At 39.6% G+C, this 25,712-nt stretch overlaps 1 protein-coding gene across 1 annotated transcript in view; it reads left to right on the forward strand.

Annotated features, from left to right (window-relative positions):
- PUS7L (pseudouridine synthase 7 like) overlaps nucleotides 1-25,712 on the forward strand; it is a 364,500-nt gene that overhangs the window by 106,043 nt on the left and 232,745 nt on the right. Inside the window, exon 3 of the mRNA XM_044087411.1 lies at nucleotides 13,143-13,302. Coding sequence (XP_043943346.1) covers nucleotides 13,143-13,302 — 160 coding nt within the window. The remainder of the gene's footprint in view (nucleotides 1-13,142; nucleotides 13,303-25,712) is intronic.

Genomic DNA, 25,712 nt, shown 5'->3' on the forward strand with positions numbered 1-25,712 from the left:
AAAACTAAATGCTAAAAAGTGTATTATTCTATTCTTAGGGAAACCCACTACACCGGGAAATTGCCACATTCATAATATACCCCTAAGAGTCAACCATGTAGTTTGAGATTTGGGAACATATGTGGACAGTAACCTTGCATTTGACCAAGTGACCACGGTGGTAGGAAAGTCCTTATATTTTGAACAGCTTATAAGCAAAGGCTCAAGGTCCATGGATATCATTGCCCCCCCCTTTACTCTACTGTAATCAGACCAGCCATTGAGTACAATGCTGTCTTTGGCATGGCCACTTGTATATGCAACAAATCAAGCACTCACATAGGTTCCTCACAACTTGCCACAGACTCCATTGCCTATCCAGTGTCCATACTAATTAATAGATCTATACATGAATCTACTGTCCCCGCACTATGGAAATCCTTTTTCACCATTCCACTGCACAAAGGTGGTCACTCTAATGACCTATCTGTCATCCTATAGGTATCCTAACCTCCCTCTCTAAAATTCTTGAAAAATGTATCCATTCACAACTACTCAACCACCTCCTTCAGTGCAACCTTCTTACTCCCAGCCAGCATGGGTTCTGTCCCAACAACAGCACAACTACTGCCCTCTTATCCTTCACACACACTATTGCTGAAGCCCTTGATGGTAATAACAAACTTATATCCTCCCTCTTCCTTGACCTTTCTAAAGCCTTTGACACAGTCTCCCATACTCTCCTGTTATCGAAACTTGCTAATCTCAGCATGTCTCCTTCCACTCTTTCCTGGTTAGCAGCTACTTATCCTGCAGGCAGCAATCTGTTAAATGGCTCTATTCTGCTTCTCCATTCGTACCTGTTCCAACTGGGGTTCTACAAGGCTCCATCCTTGGTCCCCTCCTTTTCAGTGTCTTCACCAACGATCTCTATACAGCTTGCAAAAAATCCTCCCTCAGCCAATATGCAGATGATTCAGCTCTGATCTCTAACTCTTGACAACATCTCCGAACTCAATACCCAAACTCAACAGGTCTTCCTATCTATAGAACACTGGTTAACTAGCAACATACGCATCCTTAACCCAAAAAAGACCAAACTCCTATTTCTTCCCAAATTACTCACTCACCATAAATCCTCCTTTGTCATTACTTCCTCGAATAACACGGGTCTATATCAGTTCACCGAATCTGCTGAAGTTCGAACACCATATGTTCAAACTTCTAACCACGAAGTACAAAAATATCAAAGTCTTAGAACAGCGATTTTTTTTTCCCAGGGAAAAAAATCGCTGTTCCAAGAAACACGCACACAACACAAGCACATAAAAAAAACAGCAATCCACACACAAACACTTAAAATCCTACATCTAACCCTACACTAAACTGTACATACACTACTATCTATCCACTTACCTTAACCCAAACCCTAACCCTATGGTCCGTCACTATCGCACACTCACCTGACCCGTGCCCTAACCCTAACTCGCCTATCCTGCCCTAACCCTAAAGTCTGTCACTATCGCACACCCGCCTCATCCGTGCCCTAATTCACCTAACCGCTCCCTAACCCTAACATCCACACAATCGCACAATTTCTAGAACCCGACCCGTAACTTCCCACTACAGTCCTGATAATCGTGAAGCCACAGAAACGGCCCACCAAATTATTTTCCTGGGAAAGAATTCGGTGTTTGGCGGCTTTGCAATAATCAGTGTTCGAACTTCACAGTTCGAACATCTGATGTTCAATTGTCAGCCATTTCGATGGACTGATATAGACCTGAATAACACTACTGTACAACCTGAAGCTCACACCAAACTCCTAGGCGTCATTATTGATGATGAACTCAAATTCAACTTGTACATTCTCCAATGTATAAAAAAGATGCACCAAAAACTTGGTCTACTTTATCGCAATAAAAAAAATTTAACTGCTAATTCCAGACTCACCCTTGCTTAAGCTCTTCTCCTTCCCTTCTTTACACCGCCCCTGTACTCACCAACATCCAAACTACAACCTTAAACAAACTACAACAAACTTATGATAAGAAAAGCTGGATTTATCACCAAGTCTCCTTATAATACTCCTCATTGCCTAGCCCTAAGCTGGATTTATCACCAAGTCTCCTTATAACACTCCTCATTGCCTAGTCCTAAGCTGGATTTATCACCAAGTCTCCTTATAACACTCCTCATTGCCTAGCCGTAAGATGGATTTATCACTAAGTCTCCTTATAATACTCCTCATTGCCTCGCCCTAAACTCTGTCCACTGGCTTCAATTCCCACATTTACTGTTGCTGTCACAACTCCAAATGTTACATACCATTCTCTGTAAACCTTCCTGCCCTGCTCTCTCTGCCCTCATTACTACTTACTGTGCTACTTGTACTGTCCGTTCATCAAATCAGCAGCTGTTACATATCTACCACCCTACAAAACAGGGGCAAACTAGTGTATAAGTACTCTGGTGCCCAAGCCTGGAACAAACTTCCCGAAGACATATGCTGCATCGTACACCCATCCCACTTTAAAGAGAAACTCAAACTTCATCTACTCAGCTCCAAAACCTGCCCTTGTCTAACCCCAACTTAACTCCCCTCCCTCATTTGCTTTCCTCCCTTAGGCAGAAGTATTTCCCCATAGCAAATTCTTCAAAACCAAGCTCTCTAATCACGAGTGACAAATTTAAATCTTCATGCAAATATATACATATTATACCTACTTTGTATAAATATGATAAATACATTTGCTTGTATGTGAAATTTTGCTACAATATTTCCTAATGTTGTTGTTTAATCAAATTATTTTTTATATAACTGTACTTAGAATTTTTTTTTTTTTTGTAAACTGTATATCTATTCTTGGAGCTTTTCTCCTCTGGTCTCCACTGAAAATGGACCACAAGCCCAGTTGGACTAACCCGGTTAACAAATGTCAATAAATAAATAAAAAACATAAGCCCTATACAGTCTGCCTCAAAATACTGTTATTTTATTCGCTGTCCAACCGACTACTGATAGCAAACCTATGTCAGGCTTATAAGGTATCTACTGCACAACCCCAAGTCAGTTGGTATTGGCAGATTCTTAGATGCTTGGTTGGAGAGATGGCTGCATCTCTGAGGTTAGCATTACTCTGGAACAGACTTCTCCCTTCCATGTAAAACAAAGTTCATCCCTGTCAGTATTCAAGCATAATCTGGATCTGTGGATGGGAATGTGGACATTTTACCCCAGGACTGCCTCCTGTACTACTTATGGACAGAAGCCACACCTAAATGCTCTTCCTACAACATGGCCCCTATAAACACTCAATGATATTCCCTAGAAATAACCACTGTCTCACTCTGAACAAATTGCTGTTGTATGGGTAGTATGTCAATTAGACATTGGAATTATGGGTACTTTAAATTGTCTAAGCTTAAAATGGCCCACAAGGGCAGTTAACCTAGTAGTTACTTTCTAACTTATGAACATATGAAAGAAATGTCTGATTTTTTTTTCTTAGCTGTAATAACATTCAAGAAATTTGTTTCTCTTGGGGGGTTTTCCCATAAATACAGATGGCTTAACTGTAATGTGGTACATAAAGATGCAAGGTGGTGCATTGTCCTGCGCTCTATGTAGACTAACCACAAACATTAAGATCTGTCTTTTTCTATAAATGTATTGCAAGCAGTTCATCTTCTGGGAGTTATTTTTGGGGTACATATCTTAGTTAAATAGGGCTCTGGACCAGTAGTGGCAACTATACCCACATCCATTCCACATTTTTTACTTCAACCTGGTATCAGCTTGCCTTTGACCTTTTGGACATTTCAGAAATGCCCAGTTACATAAATTCTTTACCTGAAGTAAATGGCCATTCAAGAGCTAGAGGGGTATAAACTGCTGTAATAATTTCCTTAGGCTCCTCCGACTTAACTTATCCCAGTTGTAAACATGAGAGGAACCGGTCTTGCTAATTCTTATTGTTCCTTTTTAGCCCACATATCCTTGGTTGTTCCTTCTCAGTTTGTGATAACTTTCCTTCATCTTTTTTTTGTGTTATCGTTTTTATTCTTCAGCAAGGCAGGATTCTTCATCCGGTCTTGGAATTTTTCCATCTAAGAGCCTGTGAGTTGTAATTTTGAGTCAGTGCAGGGACTTGCTTGCTGCTCCTCTATGCCAAAAAACTTGCTATTGGGAATCCCTCTTTTTATTACTGCAGTGATTGTTGCATAATAGCACTCCAGGTAGAACTCTGATATCCTGGACTGTCTCACCTGTTGGCTTTTTGAGGGAATTTCTTACTTTGACTGTGGTGGTGCCTTGTCAGCCTGCCTACAACGAGAGCCTTTCTTTGGCTTCTGTACTTGCTGTGTAGACTTTCTTAGAGGGGTATTACATTTGCAACCTTTTGAAAAATCATTGCTTCTGCATTAGAACTTAATTTTGCCTTGGAGTCCTTTGCACAACCAACTTTAAACCAAATTTCATTCGTAGAAAATCTTCTAATAGAAGAGTTGCTTTACTTAATAGAGATGGACAGGCATATTAAGATCGATGAAAGAAATAGACTACAGAAAGTCAATAAAACCCCAAAAGTTAAAAGTTTGATAAAACAAATGAACACAGTAAATAGAACTGTTACTGAAGATTCATGCAATATAACAGAAGTAAATAGGATATATTACTGTGCAGCTAAATGAATAAGAGATAGTCTTACCACAAAAACATGGGGGAGAAATCAAAGTCATCATAGAGGTATCAAATAAAGAAAACTATAAAGCAAAGGTGGTAGTCTACTTAACACCGAAAGTGTGGTAAGAGACCTTGGGACACAGGTGGACAGTAGTCTCTCCTTTGATATTCACATCGCCACAGTAGTCAGGAAATCCTTCTATGTGGCATACTTCACACAGTTTCTCATCCAGGAAAAAAGAGGTTGTTGTTCCACTCTACTCATCCACTCATTAGACCCATTATAGAGTACAACGCCCCTTTTGGTGTGTACCTCACAAGACATCTACAACAACTGGAAAGGCCACAGAAATACCTCACAAAGAGGATTACTGGCCTCAAACAGATGCCCTACGCAGACCGTCTCAAAAAACTCTAGCTTTACTCCATCACATATTGCGTACTCAGAGGCGATCTATGCCTAACATACAAAGCTATGGCCAACCTAGAGCTGTTGGACATGCTCCACGTAAAGAAATCCCAATCCCTCCGAGCTACACGCTCGAGGGACCTAAACCTTGTCACCACAATAAGCAGAACATGCTGGAGGGATAGATTCCTGTCCCAGAGACTTCCCATACTTTGGAACAAACTACCTATCTATATCAAACAAAGCTCCTCATTAGCACTTTCAAGAAAAATCATGATGATTGGATGGGAAATAGGAAATTCACCCTGGGATCACCTCTGTGGCTCTGCTCGACAGGGGCACAGGAAAATAATTTTCTTGGGTGGTGAAACCCAGGGTACCTTTTTGGCTAGGCTTGTATAGGCCCTAGGGCCGATAGCCTAGTTACCTACCTATGAACCTATAAGATAAGAAGTGTTGCTGTTATGAGAGTACAGAAGAGGCAACAGATCAACAAATTACTCAGAAAGATAGACGTGATAAAAGCAATGCGCAATATCAGAATAGATTGGGATCTGTCATGTACTGTCGCAAAAAATAAACTAAAAATGTTAGCACAGGCAGAAAAACTTAGAGGATATTCAGATAAATATAAAGTAAAAGTACAAAATAAGCAATTTATTGATGACCCCACAATGTTTTATATAGGGAATTGGGAAGCAAGGCAAAAGGAATTGAAACATCACCAAAAAAAAAAAAAAAAAGAAATAGATACATTTTGGAGAAATATCTATGAAGATCCTATGGGGCATAACAAAGATGCTAAATGGATAGAGTAAAAGACAAAATAAGAAGTTCAAATGTACAGGATATGAAATGGGATGAAGTAACAGCCAGAGAGATTGAAACAAAGTTAAGAAAATCTCCTAATTGGAAAACCCCAGGCCCAGATGCAGTACCTAACTTCTGGCTAAAAGTATTAACACCTTTACATGAAGATTTACCCATGAGTAAGAACTATTTATGCACACCCCAGACAGACACCAGACTGGTTAACAACAGGAAAAACAATACTCCTACTTAAGAGCAAACTTGCAAGCTATCCTAAAACTATAGACAATAATGCCTTCCAACAACATATAAACTGTACAGTGGAATTCATGCCAACAGAGTTTATAGTCACTTAGAAGAAAACTCAATTATGGCAGTAGAACAAAAGGGTAACAAAAGAAAGTCATATATATATATATATATATATATATATATATATATATATATATATATATAACCAAAAATACACCGAGGTAACACACAATAGCGTCTTTAATAACACAAAAAAATAAATAAGAACAGTGGTGAGCGCTTTCACAAAACTAATTGCTTCATCAGACAAGAAAATAAAACACTCCATTGCTTATATACAGATGGAACCATTGACTCGATCACTGATGTCATAGGTCAATTAAGGCATTAAAGCTATATAAAACTTATAAATTTAGAAAAGGCTACATATAGAGAAACTGCATATAAAAGACACATATAAAATACTGCATGTAAATGCATATAAAAACTGCATACAAAAACTATATACAAAACTGTTGGTAAAAGACGCAAGTAATGTGCATAGATATAAACTCCATAAATACTGTAGCTATTCTTATTGTTCTCACTGTTCTTATTTATTTTTTTGTGTTATTAAAGACGCTATTGTGTGGTACCTTGGTGTATTTTTGGTTATATATAGTTCTGGTTTTGTGCACCTGGGTTTTACCTGAAGCTGTTTCTCTCTTTATACATAACAAAAGAAAGTCATATGGAACAAAGCATCAGTTGTTAAAGTCATAGTGGAGAACTGTAAAAAGGGAGGAATCTAAGTATGGCATGGACAGACTACAGGAAAGCATTTGACAGTATCTCACATTCATGGATATGAGTGCTTAAAAATGTATAAGATACACCCTACACTGACTGATTACTTTACAATTTCCATGAAACAGTGGCAAACCACTTTGCAGTTAAACCATGATAAAGGACAAATTATTATTCCAGGGATAAAAATTCAAAGGGGGATATTCCAAGGTGACTCCCTGTCACCGCTGCTTTTTTTGTCTTGCCTTTAACCCATTAAGCTGTCTACTTAACAAATTAGGTCATGGTTACCATTTGACTTCCAGAAACATTAGGTCATGGTTACCATTTGGCTCCCAGAAATCAGCAAAGTGTAAAGACTTCTCATATTCTTTTTATAGGTAATTTAAAACTATATAGTTCATTAGGTGAAGAACTAAAAGCACAACTGCAAGTGGTCAAAACTTTTTCAGATTATATAATTTGAATGTTATTTGGTCTTGATAAATGTGAAAAAGCAACCTTTAAAGCAGGAAAGCTGCAGCACCAAGAAACCATCAGTGTGAGACAGGAATGTAATATAAAAGAATTTGATCAATATGTGAGTGTATAAATGTTTGGGAATTGATGAAGGATCAACAATAAAACATGAACACGTGAATAAAGCTTGGTAAGTAATATTTTAGAAGACTAAAATTAATACTGAATACAGCATTGACATCTAGGAACATAGTCCAAGCTATAAAACCAATTTGCTCTTCCTGTCCTGGATTACAGTTTTGGAGTAATTGATTGACCCCAAAAGGTGTTGAATAGGTTGGACAGGAAAACAAGAAGGATGCTTCATGCTCATCAAATGATTTATAAAAATCTGTATATACCAAGATTATATATTCCCCGTTCTGAAGAAGGTATGGGCTTCCTCGAAATTGATTACATGTATAGATCTGCAATCGTGGGACTGCATACATATCTGCTGACCTCACAAGACCCAAACGTAGTGAAAGTTTTGAAACATGAGGAGAATAGTTCTAAGATGAATGCTTAGTTTAACAGAAATATATTGGCGTGAGGTGGGAATGAAAATCAAACCAAAGTAGATATAAAATCAGGCAGCAACTGAATGTGCCAAAAAACAAATGAAAGAATACGAGATGAAGGATCAGAAGTGAAGGCAAGAAATGTGGAAAATGCAGAAATATAGTTGCAAGTATAGAAAACTCTTGGAGCAAGCTCATGTTGATGAGGATTGGATGCAGGAATGGTTAAGGAGAGGTGAATTTAAACCAAAAAGACCGAAAGTTAATATTAGTGACCCAAGATGGTGGACTATGTACATGTTGGTTTACAAAGGCCTTTGAACATATGGGAGAAATGGACAAATGTAGGTTTTGTAAAACAGAATTGGAAGCCGTCGCACATTTTGTTGCTGTTTCTGATATACTGTTGGGAGAAGGACTGTACACTGAAAGGCATAATAATGTGGCAAGACTGTTAGACTGGGGATTGTGCAAACATTATAACTGAAAAACATTGAAAACAAGAGCCACAAAGCATTACAGGAAATGATGAAGTCTGTAGCACATGGGTGGGATCACCCATTTCCAACATTTCAAAAAATCAGTGCGAGAAAACTAGATGTAGTAGTCATTGCTACTTTTGTCTTCTTTTCATTGATCATTGAAATTGCTACACCCAGTTACGTACAGAGCGACGCATCATAAAGTACCAGGATTTGTAGGTAGAAATGAGGGCAGTGTGGAAGAAAGATACCTAGACCGTTCCAATAGTAGTAGTAGCAGCAATGGGTCTTAAAAAACAAGACTTTATATCATACTTTGATATGTTACAGATACATGTAACTCCATACGAATCTCAGGACGAGTCATTACTGGGTATACTGCAAGTGCTGCAAAGAACACTTCTGGTTAACATTAATGATTGAAATAATACTCTTCATGAACTTTAGTCATATTTTGACTTAGGAATGGGATCCATTCCGGTCATGATATTAGAAACCCAAAAGACTTGGAGAAATTAAAAAGGGCTAAAACCATTCTGTTCTTTCCTTTGTGTTCCTTTGTGGAAGACTGCCCTCCCTAACCTTGGGCAGAAGTGCATCTGAGTTGCTTATTGTAATGTGTTTATACCTTTGTGTCCTTTCATAAGGACAGAATTGTTTCTGTCAGTTCTTTTTTTATTCCTGAAGTCGTGTGACATTCTGTTGTCATCACAGTGGATGAGAGTGTGTTCTCTAGATGGAAAGGATCATAGGCATTAGTTTAGGTTTTCAGAACCAAACATGTCAGAAAATTAAGAGCAGCTTTTTGGTGTCTTGGATCTACAATCGTGGGACTGCATACATATCTGCTGACCTCACAAGACCCAAACGTAGTGAAAGTTTTGAAACATGAGGAGAATAGTTCTAAGATGAATGCTTAGTTTAACAGAAATATATTGGCGTGAGGTGGGAATGAAAATCAAACCAAAGTAGATATAAAATCAGGCAGCAACTGAATGTGCCAAAAAACAAATGAAAGAATACGAGATGAAGGATCAGAAGTGAAGGCAAGAAATGTGGAAAATGCAGAAATATAGTTGCAAGTATAGAAAACTCTTGGAGCAAGCTCATGTTGATGAGGATTGGATGCAGGAATGGTTAAGGAGAGGTGAATTTAAACCAAAAAGACCGAAAGTTAATATTAGTGACCCAAGATGGTGGACTATGTACATGTTGGTTTACAAAGGCCTTTGAACATATGGGAGAAATGGACAAATGTAGGTTTTGTAAAACAGAATTGGAAGCCGTCGCACATTTTGTTGCTGTTTCTGATATACTGTTGGGAGAAGGACTGTACACTGAAAGGCATAATAATGTGGCAAGACTGTTAGACTGGGGATTGTGCAAACATTATAACTGAAAAACATTGAAAACAAGAGCCACAAAGCATTACAGGAAATGATGAAGTCTGTAGCACATGGGTGGGATCACCCATTTCCAACATTTCAAAAAATCAGTGCGAGAAAACTAGATGTAGTAGTCATTGCTACTTTTGTCTTCTTTTCATTGATCATTGAAATTGCTACACCCAGTTACGTACAGAGCGACGCATCATAAAGTACCAGGATTTGTAGGTAGAAATGAGGGCAGTGTGGAAGAAAGATACCTAGACCGTTCCAATAGTAGTAGTAGCAGCAATGGGTCTTAAAAAACAAGACTTTATATCATACTTTGATATGTTACAGATACATGTAATTCCATACGAATCTCAGGACGAGTCATTACTGGGTATACTGCAAGTGCTGCAAAGAACACTTCTGGTTAACATTAATGATTGAAATAATACTCTTTATGAACTTTAGTCATATTTTGACTTAGGAATGGGATCCATTCCGGTCATGATATTAGAAACCCAAAAGACTTGGAGAAATTAAAAAGGGCTAAAACCATTCTGTTCTTTCCTTTGTGTTCCTTTGTGGAAGACTGCCCTCCCTAACCTTGGGCAGAAGTGCATCTGAGTTGCTTATTGTAATGTGTTTATACCTTTGTGTCCTTTCATAAGGACAGAATTGTTTCTGTCAGTTCTTTTTTTATTCCTGAAGTCGTGTGACATTCTGTTGTCAATTCATCTTTGTTCTGTTGTCATCACAGTGGATGAGAGTGTGTTCTCTAGATGGAAAGGATCATAGGCATTAGTTTAGGTTTTCAGAACCAAACATGTCAGAAAATTAAGAGCAGCTTTTTGGTGTCTTTTCATCAGTATCCTTGGGCACTCTTGAGGGCTATCAGACCATTTCCAGTTAGATTGCTGGATGCATAGTATTTTGCTATGCTGTAGTTAAACTGAGTCGGGGACAAGTAAGAGCCCTTTCTACAAGGGCAGCAGCTACATCTGATGAGTTGTTTTAGTTATGCTGATGTCTATGAAGTAGCAGCGTGGTTTAGTATCTTCATCCTTACGTAACATTACAATCCGGATGGCCTTTCAAAGGCCACAGATGGCCCTACATAGGCTAGCTGCCCCCCCTATTCTGGGTTCATAGCTTGGTATTCCACCCATCCAAATCAGTCTGACAACAGGGACAGTGAAATGCTGTAGTACAGCTATGCAACTAATTTACCATACGAGAAGAGAATTCCACTGTTCATCTCTTCACTGTGGATATCATCCCATCTCCCTTCTTGTCTGATTATTTTTGTTGTTCACTCGTAGCACTATGCCTAGGGGAATAAATATTTGTGTGTTCGGCTTGAGTATGGCCATGATGCAGCATTGAGGCCCAGTCCTTTGTACTGGAAGGGTCCGAATGGCCAGAAAAGGAGTTATGATGGCTGATGAGGGTGAATGGCAGCTGTGGCTTTTACATTTGTATTTAACCTTTGGTCTGCCACCGTGACAGCATGGTGTATTTACCTATTTCTTTGACAAGAAAACAAAGTGAAAGACCATGTATAATGTACTGTCTTTGACGGGTGCTCATGGAACTTCCAGCTGAATATTACTACTGACATCTGCTGAGAATCACCAGAAGTCTGCGATTATCTTTTTTCCAGAAAGAGGCAACTTCTTTGTGCACCACTAGCAGCTGAGGAAGTGATAGGTATTAGCCTGTTGAATCTTTTGACTTTGGAACCCATTTTTAGAGAATTGTACATAATTAATTTCTGTCTCATCTGTGTGGCTCCCATATCTGTCAAGTTTACTTAGGAGGGGCAGATTTGTTCCTGCATGTATTCTACAGTAACTGCTCTTAGCTTCTTCTGCTGCATCCCATTTGCTGCTTAGGAATTTAGCTTGGTCAGAGAGGTACAGTACTCCGGCTTTATATCGAGCGACATTATTAAGAAGGCATGGATATTTTTTCATATTATGTTATGGTGGGTGCTTCACCCAGCTGTGATGAACTGCAAGCTGATATCCTAACCTTTGGTGACTTGAGAGATTATTTTTCTACCATATAGTTTTTTCTTTGTTTTGAACTAGTTTGAGTAAAATGTTAATAGGAATTAGAATACATTTCCTGTGGTGCTTTGCATTATAGTTGTATAACCAGCTGGGTAAAACATGAATGCACACCCTGCATTTAGGGATGAGCTTGAGTGCCTTTCATGTTCCCATTCTCCCTGTTTTGGAATTCCTGATATTAAACAAGTTTTGTTATTGCTCATACAGACACTTTCATAGTGGCTGGAAAAGGGAGAAGTTAAAAGTTTCATACATTTGAAATTTGATGCCATTTAATGAATTACTAGCCTGCTAAAGGTGGCAGGTGATCATGTTGTCAGTGTGATAGAAATGAACAATTTTGTTCTGACAAACACAAGTAAAATGTCTCTGACAATTTCTGTGCAACGTGGTGGCTGTCTTTCTGACAAAAGTAAATGTCTCATCTGAAAACACTGGTGCATTCTGAAACGCTCCATATTTAAAAGAAGCAGCTCACAGGGGGTGAATTGCTTTGTCAGACATTGTGTTAAAATACTTTTCCAGTGTTTTCTGCCTTATCTTTACACTACGGCATGTGGTGTGTCAACTGCCGAACAGCACCTTTGCTCATTAGGGAACATTTCTGTCTGCTTTCTCTGTAAGAAAAATACTTGTCAAGTGTATGGAAAACACTTCTTCTATCACTGAGTGAAAACGGTGAACTTTACCCTTAGTACATCAGTGTAAGAAAAATGTTTTGTATCGGTAGACTTTAATGGATGCACCACTGCACATGCTCCAAGCTGCCCTATTAAAGTCAGTGGACATTATCATGTGTTACCCCAGGTAACATCACGGCAGGAAAGTGTAAATGTATTAGGCTATGATTTAATGAAATGTTTAAAAATGCCACAATGTATATGGAAACATTGGAAAATCCCTTAAAAAACCAACATCGTGTTTATTTTGTTATCATCAAAATGGATGGGATTGTGTTCTCGTTGGAACATACCATCTTTGAATAATCCTGGACTGTGTTGCATTCCAAATGTTTAGGAGCCAGTTGACATTTGCATATAACTTTTAGAGACGCACTTTTAAGTATCTTGTGTATGTTAAACTTTTTATAGAGGATGTACAAGGGCATACCACACGGGTAGTTTGAAAATTACATACTGAAACTCATAGGGCAGTCCTTCTGTCTAGCTGTCATTAGTGCTAACAAGTGCAGTGATTTGAAAAGTAATTAGTCTGCAGTATGCTGGAGCAGTTTAATTGATGCATATAGAAAGGGTATTTTTTTTTCTTTCAGCTTTCACTTTGCAAAAAGAAAACATGGAAACTCTAGAAGCAATAACTTACTTGGCTACAAAACTGGATGTGCTTCCATCAGACTTCAGTTATGCAGGAATAAAAGATAAAAAAGCTGTTACATTCCAAACCATGGTTGTGAAAAAGGTGGCACCGAAAAGGTATTTGTCATAGTCCTCTCATTTTCATTGTATAGCAGGACTTTATAGTGAGGCTAGCTGTATCCAGGAATCAAACCACAGCACTGATGGATATTGTGATCGCATTCTGTAAAATTAATTGTAAAATGTGTTTTGATTTCTCTTAAAGGGAATACTTGTAAACGACTTTATATATATATATATATATATATATATATATATATATATATATCTATATCTATATCTATATATATGTTTTTTTTTTTTTTTAATTTTGACTTTTTGTTTTCAAATGTAGTGTAAAGGGAGACTAGTGATTAGCTTTCTCAATGTTACTGAAAGAGCATGGTATTGCAGAGACAGAGATTAGGATTCCCAGTAGGTGGAGAAACTTTGCAGTGGTCTGAGACTTTTAATTCATCTGTCTTATATTGCCATATGTGGGAAGCAGGAACGTGCCTCTCTCTAGCTGCAGTGTGCATCTGATTGCATGCCTTCCTTTGCTGCAAAGGTGGTTCTGGGATATGTGGTATTTGCTTCCAAGAGTTTGTACATAATTTGCAATAGAAAAATTGGCTCCAACTGCCCAGAATTATATTATTCCAAAGCAATTCAGATAACTAATGACTTTGATTACCGAAATTTCGATTTACTCCTCACGTGAGTGTGTGTGTGTGTGTGTGTGTGTGTGTGTGTGTGTGTGTGTGTGTGTGTGTGTGTGTGTGTGTGTGTGTGTGTGTGTGTGTGTGAGTGTGTGTTTGTGTGTGTGTGTAGATATACTTTTGTGTGTATGTATGGGTATACATTTGTGTGTGTGCGCATCTGTGTAGGTATACTTTTGTGTGTGTGTGTGGGTGTATGTGGATATGGGTGTATGTGGGTGTGCGTGTATGGGTGTATGTGTGTGTGTGTGGGTATACTTTTGTGTGTGTGTATGTGTGTGTGGGGGGGTAGGTATACATTTGTGTGTTTGTGTGGGTATACATTTGTGTGTGTGTGTGGGTATAATTGTGTGTCTGTGGGGGGGTAGGTTTACATTTGTGTGTTTGTGTAGGTATAATTTTGTGTGTGTGTGTGTGTGTGTGTGTGTGTGTGGTTCCTGAGTTGGGGTGCCACCACATTCACCTTCTGTCTCTTACTCTCACTTAGTGCCAGGACTGGTTCTGGCTTCCCTGTGACCATGTTTTGGATGATCAGATAATTGGAGAATGAATGAATATGAGAGGAAAAGACAAGACGTCTGAAGAGGTACAATATGCCAGATTTGTGCATGTCACTGAAAAAGAAGCCTTGAAGTTATTTAATTACTTTACAAGGAAAATGAAAGAAGAGCAGCAATTCAATTTCAGGAATTATTGTGAGCATAGATGTAGCTTGCTGTTTATTCACATTTTACTCTTTCCAAGGGCATAAAGCTCCTAAACCTGTAACCTAAAGAACTGACCCAAAAATTGAATTTGGTGAGTTTCAGTGTTCTTTAATAAGGGACAGAATAATTTGTGATATACAGCACAATAAAACAAAGGGCAGGCTGTTAATAGAAGCACAGCATCTTGCTTCTTTCACTTCCTGGTCCAGAAGGTCCTTCTGCTTCACCATCAGGATGAAATTCTATATTTGGCTTTATTTGTTTACCATTTGATTTGCTGACCAGGGTATCGAACATTGATCCAGCTGGATTATTTTCAGACTCCGCCCATCATGAGAGTGCTTCATCTCATAGTTTGAATGTGTACCTACCAGAGGGCTTTCTCTCTGCCTGTTTTCTCTTAAGTGCTTTGTACCACAATGCCTGCTGACTATCCTGTCACCCCCCCACAACAAGACTTAAGCCCATTACTTCCTCTGAAATGGGGGTTTCCAGCAGAGAACCATCCAGAGGGCCATTATCCAGATATCCATGAGGATGCTTGGTCTCCAGCCATCCACAGAATATCAGCTGCAGCCTAATTGTCCACCAAATTGCCTATCAGTACCATCATACAGACCATCCCAGCCAGTGTCACCATCAGCCACTACCCAACAGCCTAAATACCTGCTGAATGGACTACATGTCCCACACTACTGTCAGCCCTCTGGTCTGCTGGGTACATGGCAAAGGTCTCATTAGTGTGGACATCTCTTGGTGGCTAATATAGGCACTGCGTTACCTGTGGTATATGCAGTACCCTTTCCCCTGACTTATGTATACTACCACATAGACATGCCTCTTGAACGCTACCATCACTTGCTTGGTTGGGATGCAAAGCCTGTATCCTCCAGTTTGTGGACACTTGTATAAGCTTCTGTCTGCACTCGAGCACTGACCAGCTGGGATTGCCTATTCTTCCTCCTACTGGAATGTGTGAGCTGGCATCTGCCATTCCCCTTCATGTCTCCCACCAGGGTCTTCCAAAACCTTCTCCTGTCTCATATGGTGCTTTTATACTTGTAAGCTACAAAGCCAGTGTAGTGGATTGTTTTGTTTTGAGGTCATTCAAGAAATTTAAAAAAAATAGTTCCATTTGTTGAAAACAGAAGATATTTTTTTATTGGTACAAAGACCACAATGATGTTCCAGTACAGATTAATTTGTTAAGGTTATCTTTTTGAACATCTTAATGGGATCTGTCTTTCAAGTTTTAGAACAAGGTACTACATACAACTGTACTTCTTTTAATTAATGCTGTTTATCTTATTGTCTTATGAGTATAACATGACATTGTAGCAGAACTTGAGCAGTAATTTGTGCTGATGATTTTGCAATAAAATAGTGGAGATTCCTTTACAGATTATAGTGCAGTGAATTGATGGCCTGTATGCTTTTACATCTGTGTATATTTTAAGTAAGCACAAAGTCTGAAAAAAAAAATCTGATGCTTTTAAAGTGTAAAGCCACAGTCGTACACTTAAGTTTTTCAATGAGGCATGTGGTACCTTCAGTGTTGTGTTTCATAGGAGCAATCTTTTAAATAAAATCCTTCATCTTAATTTTCTCTCTGTGATTTCACCAAAGTGTTCATTGAGCTTTGCCCTCCGTGATGTTAACTGAGGGAGTATGTGTTGGTGTGTCAGTAGACTTTAATGGGAGTACTACAGAGCATGCCTGGAGCTCCATCCATTAAAGGTTATAGATGTACGTCCATGCAAGTCCTCTAGTGACATAAGTGAGAAATTCAGTAAAATTGTGAAATTTGTGGGTAGGTACTAAATAAAAGATTTACTGAGATTTTTGTTAAGAAACTGCCCACTTAATTTTACTCAGATGGGGTGGAAAATACATCATGATGTGTTGTGAAGTATAGTAAAAGTGAGACTTCACACTTTAAGTAGGCAAAGTCAAATACAAAGACATATTTTTCCGAGTTAGAACATGACATGAAGCTTGTAACATTTAGCTGCTTCATTACTTTCTGTCTCTGAATTGCTGTTCATTAAAGTCATGTTCAGCTGCCTGTTTTATTTCTATTTAGTTCTAGGATAAATTGTAGCATTGTGCAATATTATAACACTCTTAACTGAATGTACAGTTATGAAGGTGAAAATAGCCTAAAAAAAAAAACAGTATATTTTATGCAGGGTGGCAACCCCACTGAACCCTCTACCCCACCCCATCTGAAGGGCTGTGCTCATCTGCCTCCCAACACAGGTATATATTTCCACTCAGAATTCATAGCTCCTCAGAGGAAAGGAATACCACATTAGGTTATTTTAGCTTTCATAATTTAATAACTGAATAAGAACGTTATAATGGTTTACCTTGAAAACCTGAATGTATAAAAACATTGTTTCCATTCCATTTTGAAGTGAATCTGTTTTACTGCATGGTACAGTCCTTTAAGGCATTTCTGAATGTTGTGTAATGGCTTGCCTAACTCATTGTATCAGAGTACAGACTTTGTAAGGTAGCTGTAAAAATACTGTAGACTTAGCTTGCTGGCAGTTGTGCAGCTGCTCCTCTGAGTTCTCTCCACTTCCATTTATCTTCTTTTTTCTAAGTTTACCTGTCAGTTTTGTAGTCCGTTACTAATAAGGAATTTTAACCCTTTCTTCATTGGGTTCTGATTTATTTGGTATTGCCCGAACCCCTTCATTGCCCTCCTTACTGTCCCTCCTATGTCATGTGACACTTGCTTTTCATTGCAACTTTAATTTTGTGTTCCATTTTGTATTCCTCTGCAACACTCTCTTTAGCATGGTGAGGCCTACAGAACTGGCCCATACTCCTCCAATTTACTTCTCAGCACTGAAGTAAACAGTAATGAAAAAAATGCAACTTTTTTAACTGTGTTTTCTTGTTTTGTACCCAACATCCTGTTGAGAGTGACTGTACCTTCTTGTACTGATCAGGATAGTTAAGCTATTGAATAATTGTGACCCCCAAGTGTTCTTCCTGTGTGGACTTCGGCGTCTTCACATCCACTGGCTGTTTGGCATAGATAGGCAGAGCCCTCGCTGTGGACATGTGTTAATCTAGCAGGCATGGTTTTAGAAATAGTCCATTGGTGGTAAAGGAGTGAGTGGCTAACATCAGCTCACCCATCCTTAGAAGAGAGAATTGGCTAGGCCTATTCCATGGGCAACTCCTGATGAACGCTAGGTAAACATTTCAGCAGGACTGTCTAGTTGTCAAGTTCCTATGTTTGACAACCAGTGAATAGCAACTTTTGCTAATCTTCAGAGTTTAGAAGCCTGTACCGCAGGACATTGCTCCAAAAGGAGCTCACCGTCCACCATAGGGAAAGGCCAGAATAGGATAAAAAATAACCCATCAGCTGCAGATGACAGCATCACAGCCTCAGCTCTTCACCTCCATGTCTAAATGGGTGGACAGGACAGGAAATTAAAGGGTCCATTGGGTTTTGGCAGTGCGTGTTGGTCAAGGCTTATTGGACGATACCAAAAGATACATCCTTCTTTTACTTAATTTAATTAGACTTGTAACACTCTGCAGACTGATTACTTAGTATTTACCTATGAAACAGTGAAATAAAATCTAGTTAAACTACCCCCCGACTGCAATTTTTTATCATGAAATGTTTTATAAAAATATTAATAAGACCAAAGATTTTTTTACTTGTTTTCCATTTAGTGTCCTTCTAAACACTGATGGCATAAAGTATGGCATATGCTTTATAGTCCACCCACAAGTTTAACAAAGTCAGCAAAATTCCAGTCTTTCTCAGCCAGTCTTTTCTTCAAGAACCATATTTCACAAATGTGATTGATACTTTCTGGTCCCCTTTTTAATTTACTAATTTCACTGTTGCCGGTGTTCTTCCTGATCATCCTCATCTCCTAACACCAGACTCTGGTTCAAGTCCAAGTTGCGCCTTATTCTTCTAGTCAAAGTCTGTTCGTTTTTCTTCTCTCAAGCATTTTCCTTTGGAGCATTGGAAAAAGTCTCACTGGAAAAGTATCTCTATGAGCTTTATTGTCAGAAGAATGAGAAACCGGAGTCCCCTTTTGCTTGCTGGATCACTTTTTGATGGATAAAGTTCTTTATTTCCTCATTAGCCCGTTCTTCATCAAAAAATGTGATCCTCCAGGAAAAAATATTTTGAAGACAGCTATGTACACAGCTTGAATCTCATAACTATTTCTCAACATTCCCTGATTGATGGGATACATTTATTTTATTATATTTTTTTATTCTTTGTTAACCAGTTAGTCCCACTAGGACAGCCTGTTTTCAGGTAATACCCCAGGTGGTATTTACACTACTAGGGGCAGTTTTGCCAGTGCATGGGGGAACTTACCCTACTCTTTCCAGTAGGTGCTGTGGGATCTTTTACATCTGCCTGAACTGCCTGCAACTCAAGCAGATGAGACCTCAGTTTAACATCTCATCTGAAGGATGGCACACTCAGGAGTGCAGCACCCCCCATACTGTACTGCAGTATTGAACAATCAGTCTACCTGGTGTGGGAATAGAAACCACAGGCTTCTGCACCAAAGATAAGTGTGCTACCTGTTGCAACAATTTGCTTCTCTTCTGCATGGTGCACAGTGAGTAATCATTTTCCACAAATTTTTTTTCAGTTTTTAATACTTATTCTTTCTGCCAGAATTTAGTCAGGATCAACTCTTTCTGCTGGTGGTATGATGGGATTTTTACTAATACATGTCTTGGCTGTGCATGCTGACTTCTAACGCTGCCATTTTTGAAACATCTCTTCTTGAGAAGCCTTATGATCAGGAGCGACCTTAGGCCAACTGGTGCCCTAGGCAAAAGGGCTCCATGGCACCCCACCACCACACCACCCAGTGCCCCCATCGCTGGCTACCTACACCACATGAATACTGGAAAAGCACCCCCGCTAGACAGTGCCCTAGGCAGCCGCCTATTTGGCCTATGCCTAAGGCAGGCTATGTAATCAGCCATCCTTTTTTTTTTTTCTTCATTTCAGCTTCTAAATTTTCCAGTTTTATCTGCTCATATGAATAGCTAGTAATTTGAGCCGATATATTCTTTCAGTATTTCATTTATTTTAAAAACCTCTGTCTGGGTTTGATTTATTTTTTTCCTCTAAATTACTGGAAGCAACTTGTATGCCAAATCTGAAACTTGAACTGCTTTCTGCTGAACAGCTGCAAGATTCTCTCCAGCTGGACTTTTCTCTTGTACTTTTCTGGTTGATTTTATTTATTTATTTAGTTAGTTTAGTTTAGTTTATTTAACGGCGTAGTACACTGATCACTACAGACCATTTACAGGCACAGCTTGGTTGAAGAAATTCACAAAGAAAATGGAACAAATTCACAAACACAGAGTAATCACAGGAGGTCGATAATCCTATAGACAATTGATATAATATGTAAATAGTATTAGCAGAGTAGATTCATCTCAGGTTCTACAAATTTCTTTCTTGCTGGCATGCAGGCAGTGTATATAATGACCAGCGACTAACTTTTATGCAAGGAGACAGTTGTACTGTCCCTTTTTTAACCGTTTTTGTTTTCACACTGAGAGAGCTCAAATCACCTTGCTGATCATTGTGCAACCATTTTGAAAGTCCATCAACTCAATGTTAAACCATGGTTCCTGTTAGAATGTTGCCATAATACATGTACTAACTTGAGCAATCTGGTAAAAGTGCAACTGCAGCCACATTTATTATATGCTTCTACAAGGTTACCTGGATTCTCAGCACTGACCATCTCCATGGAGTTGGTCAAGACCTGGGCATTTGGTAACTCTAAGCTCTCTACATGTAAGACTAAAATTGACTAGGTAATGGTCTGACTAGGGGACAGGATGACCATTAAATCCCTGGTGTAAACACCAAGCTGGAAGATTAAGTTAAAATAAATGTTGAGACCGCTGGATTGCAGTGGAAACCACCTGATTAAAGCCAAAGATCTCCAACAAACCTAGTAGCTATGTGGCAATTTCACAGATGTCCTCTTCAACCCAGGTAATAAAGTCCCCCAGAATTAACAACCAAGATGATTTTATTTGTATTTGTTGACCAGAGTAGATCAGTGAATCCACAGGACCATTTTCTGTCTTAGACCAGGGGTTCATGAAATTTTCCGGTCAGATCAAAGGTCAATGAGGAGGTCAGGGAATTCATGCAGAAGTTCACCAAGGTAAGATGGTGGATTACACAAAGACCTAAGAGGGTACAAGACCCAGGGTAAGGCCCTGAGCATTCATCTAACCATGTCTGTGACAAATACCAGATTGACCATCCAGAGCCAGTCGGAAGTAATACCCAGATTATTCCTGAATGACATGGCATTACATAACACAACCCTAGAAAATAGTCCAGGAGAACAGGTCCTGCTTATCAGTCCTCTGCCTGAGATACTGACAGGAGGCAGGTATCCTCCATGTCCCCATGACGTTTCACCCTGAAGTGGCACTAATTATCCCTTACCACAGCATAGCCCCCTAGATTAGGATGTGCAGAGAGCTTCTTCTAGCTCTAGGCATTTGACCACCTGTTGTCTAAGTGTAGACTAGATTATCAGCTGGTGAAGATCCAGAAGGAGGCTCCTCAACGGGGATAGTAACATAATGGCAACCTAAGGATGCTAATGTAAAAGCAGTCTAAACAGCAAATAGTCAAATGATATTTAACAGAGGAAAACAAGATCAATCATGGGTAAAATTGCAGCCGGAGGATAATCAGTTGTTCACCAGTAAAGACAAATAATGTTTTGAAGTTGGATTTTCAGTCCGGTCTAAAATTATAAAGTCTAATTCTGCACCAATACCAAACAATTAGTTGCCAATAGAGTTCACATTTCTTGTAACCTTAAACTAAGAGCCGTCAGACTTGCAGGCTGGTGGCCTGATTCTTCTTATTTTCAGCTTTGTAAATGGCTGCCATTCTATCCAGCTGCAGCCATTAGAAGCCATTCCAACTGCTAGTAACAAGTAAATCAGCCCAATTAATGGATCACCAAGTATACCATAAATTCCTGGGTTTTTCGACTGTTTCATAGTTGGCCATTGTTAAAGGACAGTTTGCTCCTTAACGAACGTAAATTCAGGGGAGCATGTTACTGAACTTTGGCCTCCTCCAGCACAGAACAATATCTAGATAGTAATACAAAACAACCTTAGTGTTAATTAATAGAACATGGAAGCGATACATGGAGGAGCTTTATTAGAAATTAATAAAACATGGAGGGGCAGTAGCTGTAGAAAACATCAAGATAATTTCTGTTAACTCAAAGAACAATTGGCAAAGAAAGTAAGGGACTCAGAAAGTCAAGGATATAATCGGTATGGTGTTCAAGAAAAGTTGGTTTTATTTGCAGATGATATTATTTTGGACCTGACAAAACCTGAAAAAGATATTACAGTGTTATGGAACATTTTGAGACCATTTCAGATCTTTTTGGAATCCAAAATTAATGAAGCTAAAACAAAGGCGTTAGTGGTAAATTATGTACCCACACATGAACTGGTTCAGGAATACCCATATTTATTGGGACATGATAAAATTAAATACTTAGAGTATGGATAAAAATTATTCTAGTGTGGCAGCTAAGGATGTGGGAAGAGACTAAACAAAAGATAATACAAAAACTGAGAAAGTAGAAACATTGTTATATGGATGGTAAGATACAAGCAGTTAAAATGTTTTTAGTCCCTTTAATCTGATACACAGGTCAGACATATTTTTATCAACCAGAGGAGAAGTTGTGGGTAGCAATTAATAAAGAGCTGAAGGATTTTATCTGGTAGGGGAAGATGACGAGTCCAGATGTTCATCGTGTTACGCTGCTGCAGTCATTACACTTGGGTTATCCTGCCGTCAGGCGGTCCCGCAGTCGGCCAGAGTTCCAAAGTCTTGGTCCGACATCGCTGTCGCTTCTTCCCTGACGTCAGTGCGCCAGGGGTATATAAGATGCATCCAACGCCATTTTCTTCAGTCTTTCTTGCCGCGCAGTGCCCGAAGCAGAAGCAGTTCGCAAGTGCCGGCCGGCCGACTCCTGAGATTTTCGAAGTCGAATTTCAGATCCGAAGTCTTCAATAAAGCTAAGTACCCCATTGGGGAAACTTTTTTCTTGCCTCAGACCGATGTCAGAAAAAGTTAATAATTGTATTTCTTGTGGGAAGCAAATACCTCATAAGGACTTGCACTCTTACTGTATTCCATGCCTAGGCCCTGATCACGATGTCTCTAGTTGTCGGTTTTGTGCTAGATTTAACAAACGCACTGTAAAAAGACGTTTTGATTTTGCTTTGCACTACTTTGGCTGAAGGTTCAATTATAATATGCCGTCGGATCAACCGACGACCGCAATACCGAAAAAACGCAAGGACAAGGATAAAGACAGGCATCAGAGGCCCAAAACCGACGACAAAACCTCTTCTAGGCCAGTCGCTGGTTCTCAGTGAGGCGCTTTCGCAGCCCCTGACACCTGTTACCTCAGAGCCACAGGCCGCCTCCAACTCCCATGTGGAGACAACTAGGCCTCTGGAAACTCAAGGTATTGGGCCTACGGAAACTAATCCCTCAGATGGGTCCGGAGCCGATGAGCAGGCATCGGCTTCTGAGGGTGTTTTCAGACCTTCACAACTTACCATTAAAACAACAGCCAAGACAAAAGTACCATTAAAGACAAAGAAACAAGTACAGCATTGTCCTGGACAGTCCTCCATGCCTAAAAAACAGATGCTTAAAATGGCCGAAGACCTCATTACTCTAATCAGGGGTTCCCATCCCCCTCCTGAGAAAAGGCCTAGGCAGGATACAGACTATGATTCCTCTGATCAGGTTTCCATTTCATTGGATTCCTCTTCAGACCAGGGATACTCTCTACCCCCCTATGAGGACTCTGATGCTGAAGAATCTATGCCTTCAGCCTCTCCTCCTGAGGATTACTCTTTAGGGGAAACTTTACATACCATGAGGGAGCATTTCCATTGGGAAAGGCAGGATTACTCAGAATCCAAGAAAAGGCTCAGGGATTTCCTTTTATTGCCTCAGCACAGGCCCTTGGCTATTCCGCCTGTGCTTGATATTGTGGATGATGTGTTCTCTGAATCCAGCTTATCTCCTGATTCTTTGCCCCCTGCACCAGCTAAGCCAGATAGATATTATAGAGTCCCAGACTCTCACAAGTTTCTTTATAAAAACCCTTTGGCGGATCCACAAACTATTTCCCAGGGTCCAAAAGGGGTTAAGGCTTCCATTGCAAAAAATCCAGTGCCTTCTGACAGAGATTCCAGAGCTTTGGATAGATGGGGGAAGAAAGTATACACTCCTGCAACTTTAGCAGTAAGAGCTTTAAATTGCCAGTTTCACATGCATAACTACCAACAATATTTAATGGCTCAGTTAAAACAGAAAATGCTTGCAAGCTCAGAAGCTCCTGATTGTAAAGAAATGCAGGATTTATTGCATGCAGTTGAACAGGTGGGAAAACATACTCTACAATGTGGTTTTGATTCTTTAGAGGCCTCTTGTAGGGCCGCATTTACAGGTTCTGTGATTTGAAGACATGCTTGGTTAAAAGAACAGAGTTTACCTGATCATGTTAAGGCAAAATTATTGGATGCTCCTTTACAGCATGATACCTTGTTTGGTGTTAAGAAGAGGTGTTAAAGAAAATGAAGGATAAAGCTAAATCTATGCAAACAGTCAAGGATTTCTTACAGGTACAACCACCTCGATTTAGCAGAAATTGGCCAACAAAGAATTGGTCCTTTCCAGAGTCAGACAGGCCACAGAGAGGCAGATACAGACGCCCAAGAGGCAGATCTCAACCCCAAGGCTCAAACAGACAACGACAGTGGGGCACCTCAACCCCAAAAGGAGGTGAGGACAAGTCTCAACCTTACAGGAAACAGTCACAATGACTTTCCCCTTCGTACGCCAAGCACTTCCCTTTTGGAAGCCCCCTTAGGGGGAAAACTAGCACTTTTTTTCTCAAAACTGGCAAACAATCACCCAAGACAAATGGGTTCTGAATATTGTGTCTCAAGGTTACAGGTTCCACTATCATACTTTACCAAGGCTAAAAGGAATGCCAGACCTGGCACAAAAACAAATTTCAGCCCTCATGGACATGAGAGCTATTCAAAAAGTACCACAACAGGAACAAGGACAACGATTTTACTCAAGACTCTTCCTAGTCCCAAGAAAGGACAAGGCCTGGAGGCCCATAGTAGACCTTAAAATTCTAAATACTTACCTGGATATTCCGAAATTCAAAATGTTGACATTACAGCAGCTTCTACCCATGCTGGGCAAGAAGGCTTGGCTTGTTACTCTGGACCTCAAAGAGGCATACCTGCTTGTCCCTATCAGACAAAATTGCAGAAGATACCTCAGATTCAAAGCTGGTACAATGCACTACCAATTCTCTGCACTGCCATTTGGCTTATCTACTGCGCCCAGGGTCTTCACAAAGTGCCTGGCACCAGTAATTGCATTTTGCAGACAAAAAGGAATTCAAATATATCCATACCTGAACGACTGCCTCATTCAAGCAGAGACAAAGGACATTCTTCTACAGCATCTGGCGTTTGTAAAAAGGTTGTTAATTTCTCTAGGGTACACAGTAAACGAAAAGAAGTCAAAACTAGTGCCCTCACAACAGATTATATTCCTGGGTGCCAGCTTAAATACAACGGCCCAGATGGCTTACCTCACGCCAGACAAGCAAGTTCAACTAACTCATTATTTTCAACTACTGGCAAAAAAGTCCCAGCTCCCTGCAAGAAAAATTCTGCAGGCCCTGGGATTCATGGCATCCTGCATACTACTAATACCATATGCCAGACTGCATATGAGGAAATTACAGAGGTAACTAAAAAGTGTTTGGACTCAACACTCTCACAGTTTAGAAGCAGTAATACCAGTGATTCCCTGCCTACAACAGGAGTTTCGATGGTGGGCACAGGCATGTCACCTAAACAAGGGTCAGCCTTTTACCCTACCCACAGCCAGGCAGACTCTAACAACAGATGCTTTGGATTACGCCTG

Source organism: Protopterus annectens, chromosome 11.part0, assembly GCF_019279795.1.
Source record: "Protopterus annectens isolate FY-2018-M chromosome 11.part0, PAN1.0, whole genome shotgun sequence".
Lineage (NCBI taxonomy): Eukaryota > Metazoa > Chordata > Ceratodontiformes > Protopteridae > Protopterus > Protopterus annectens.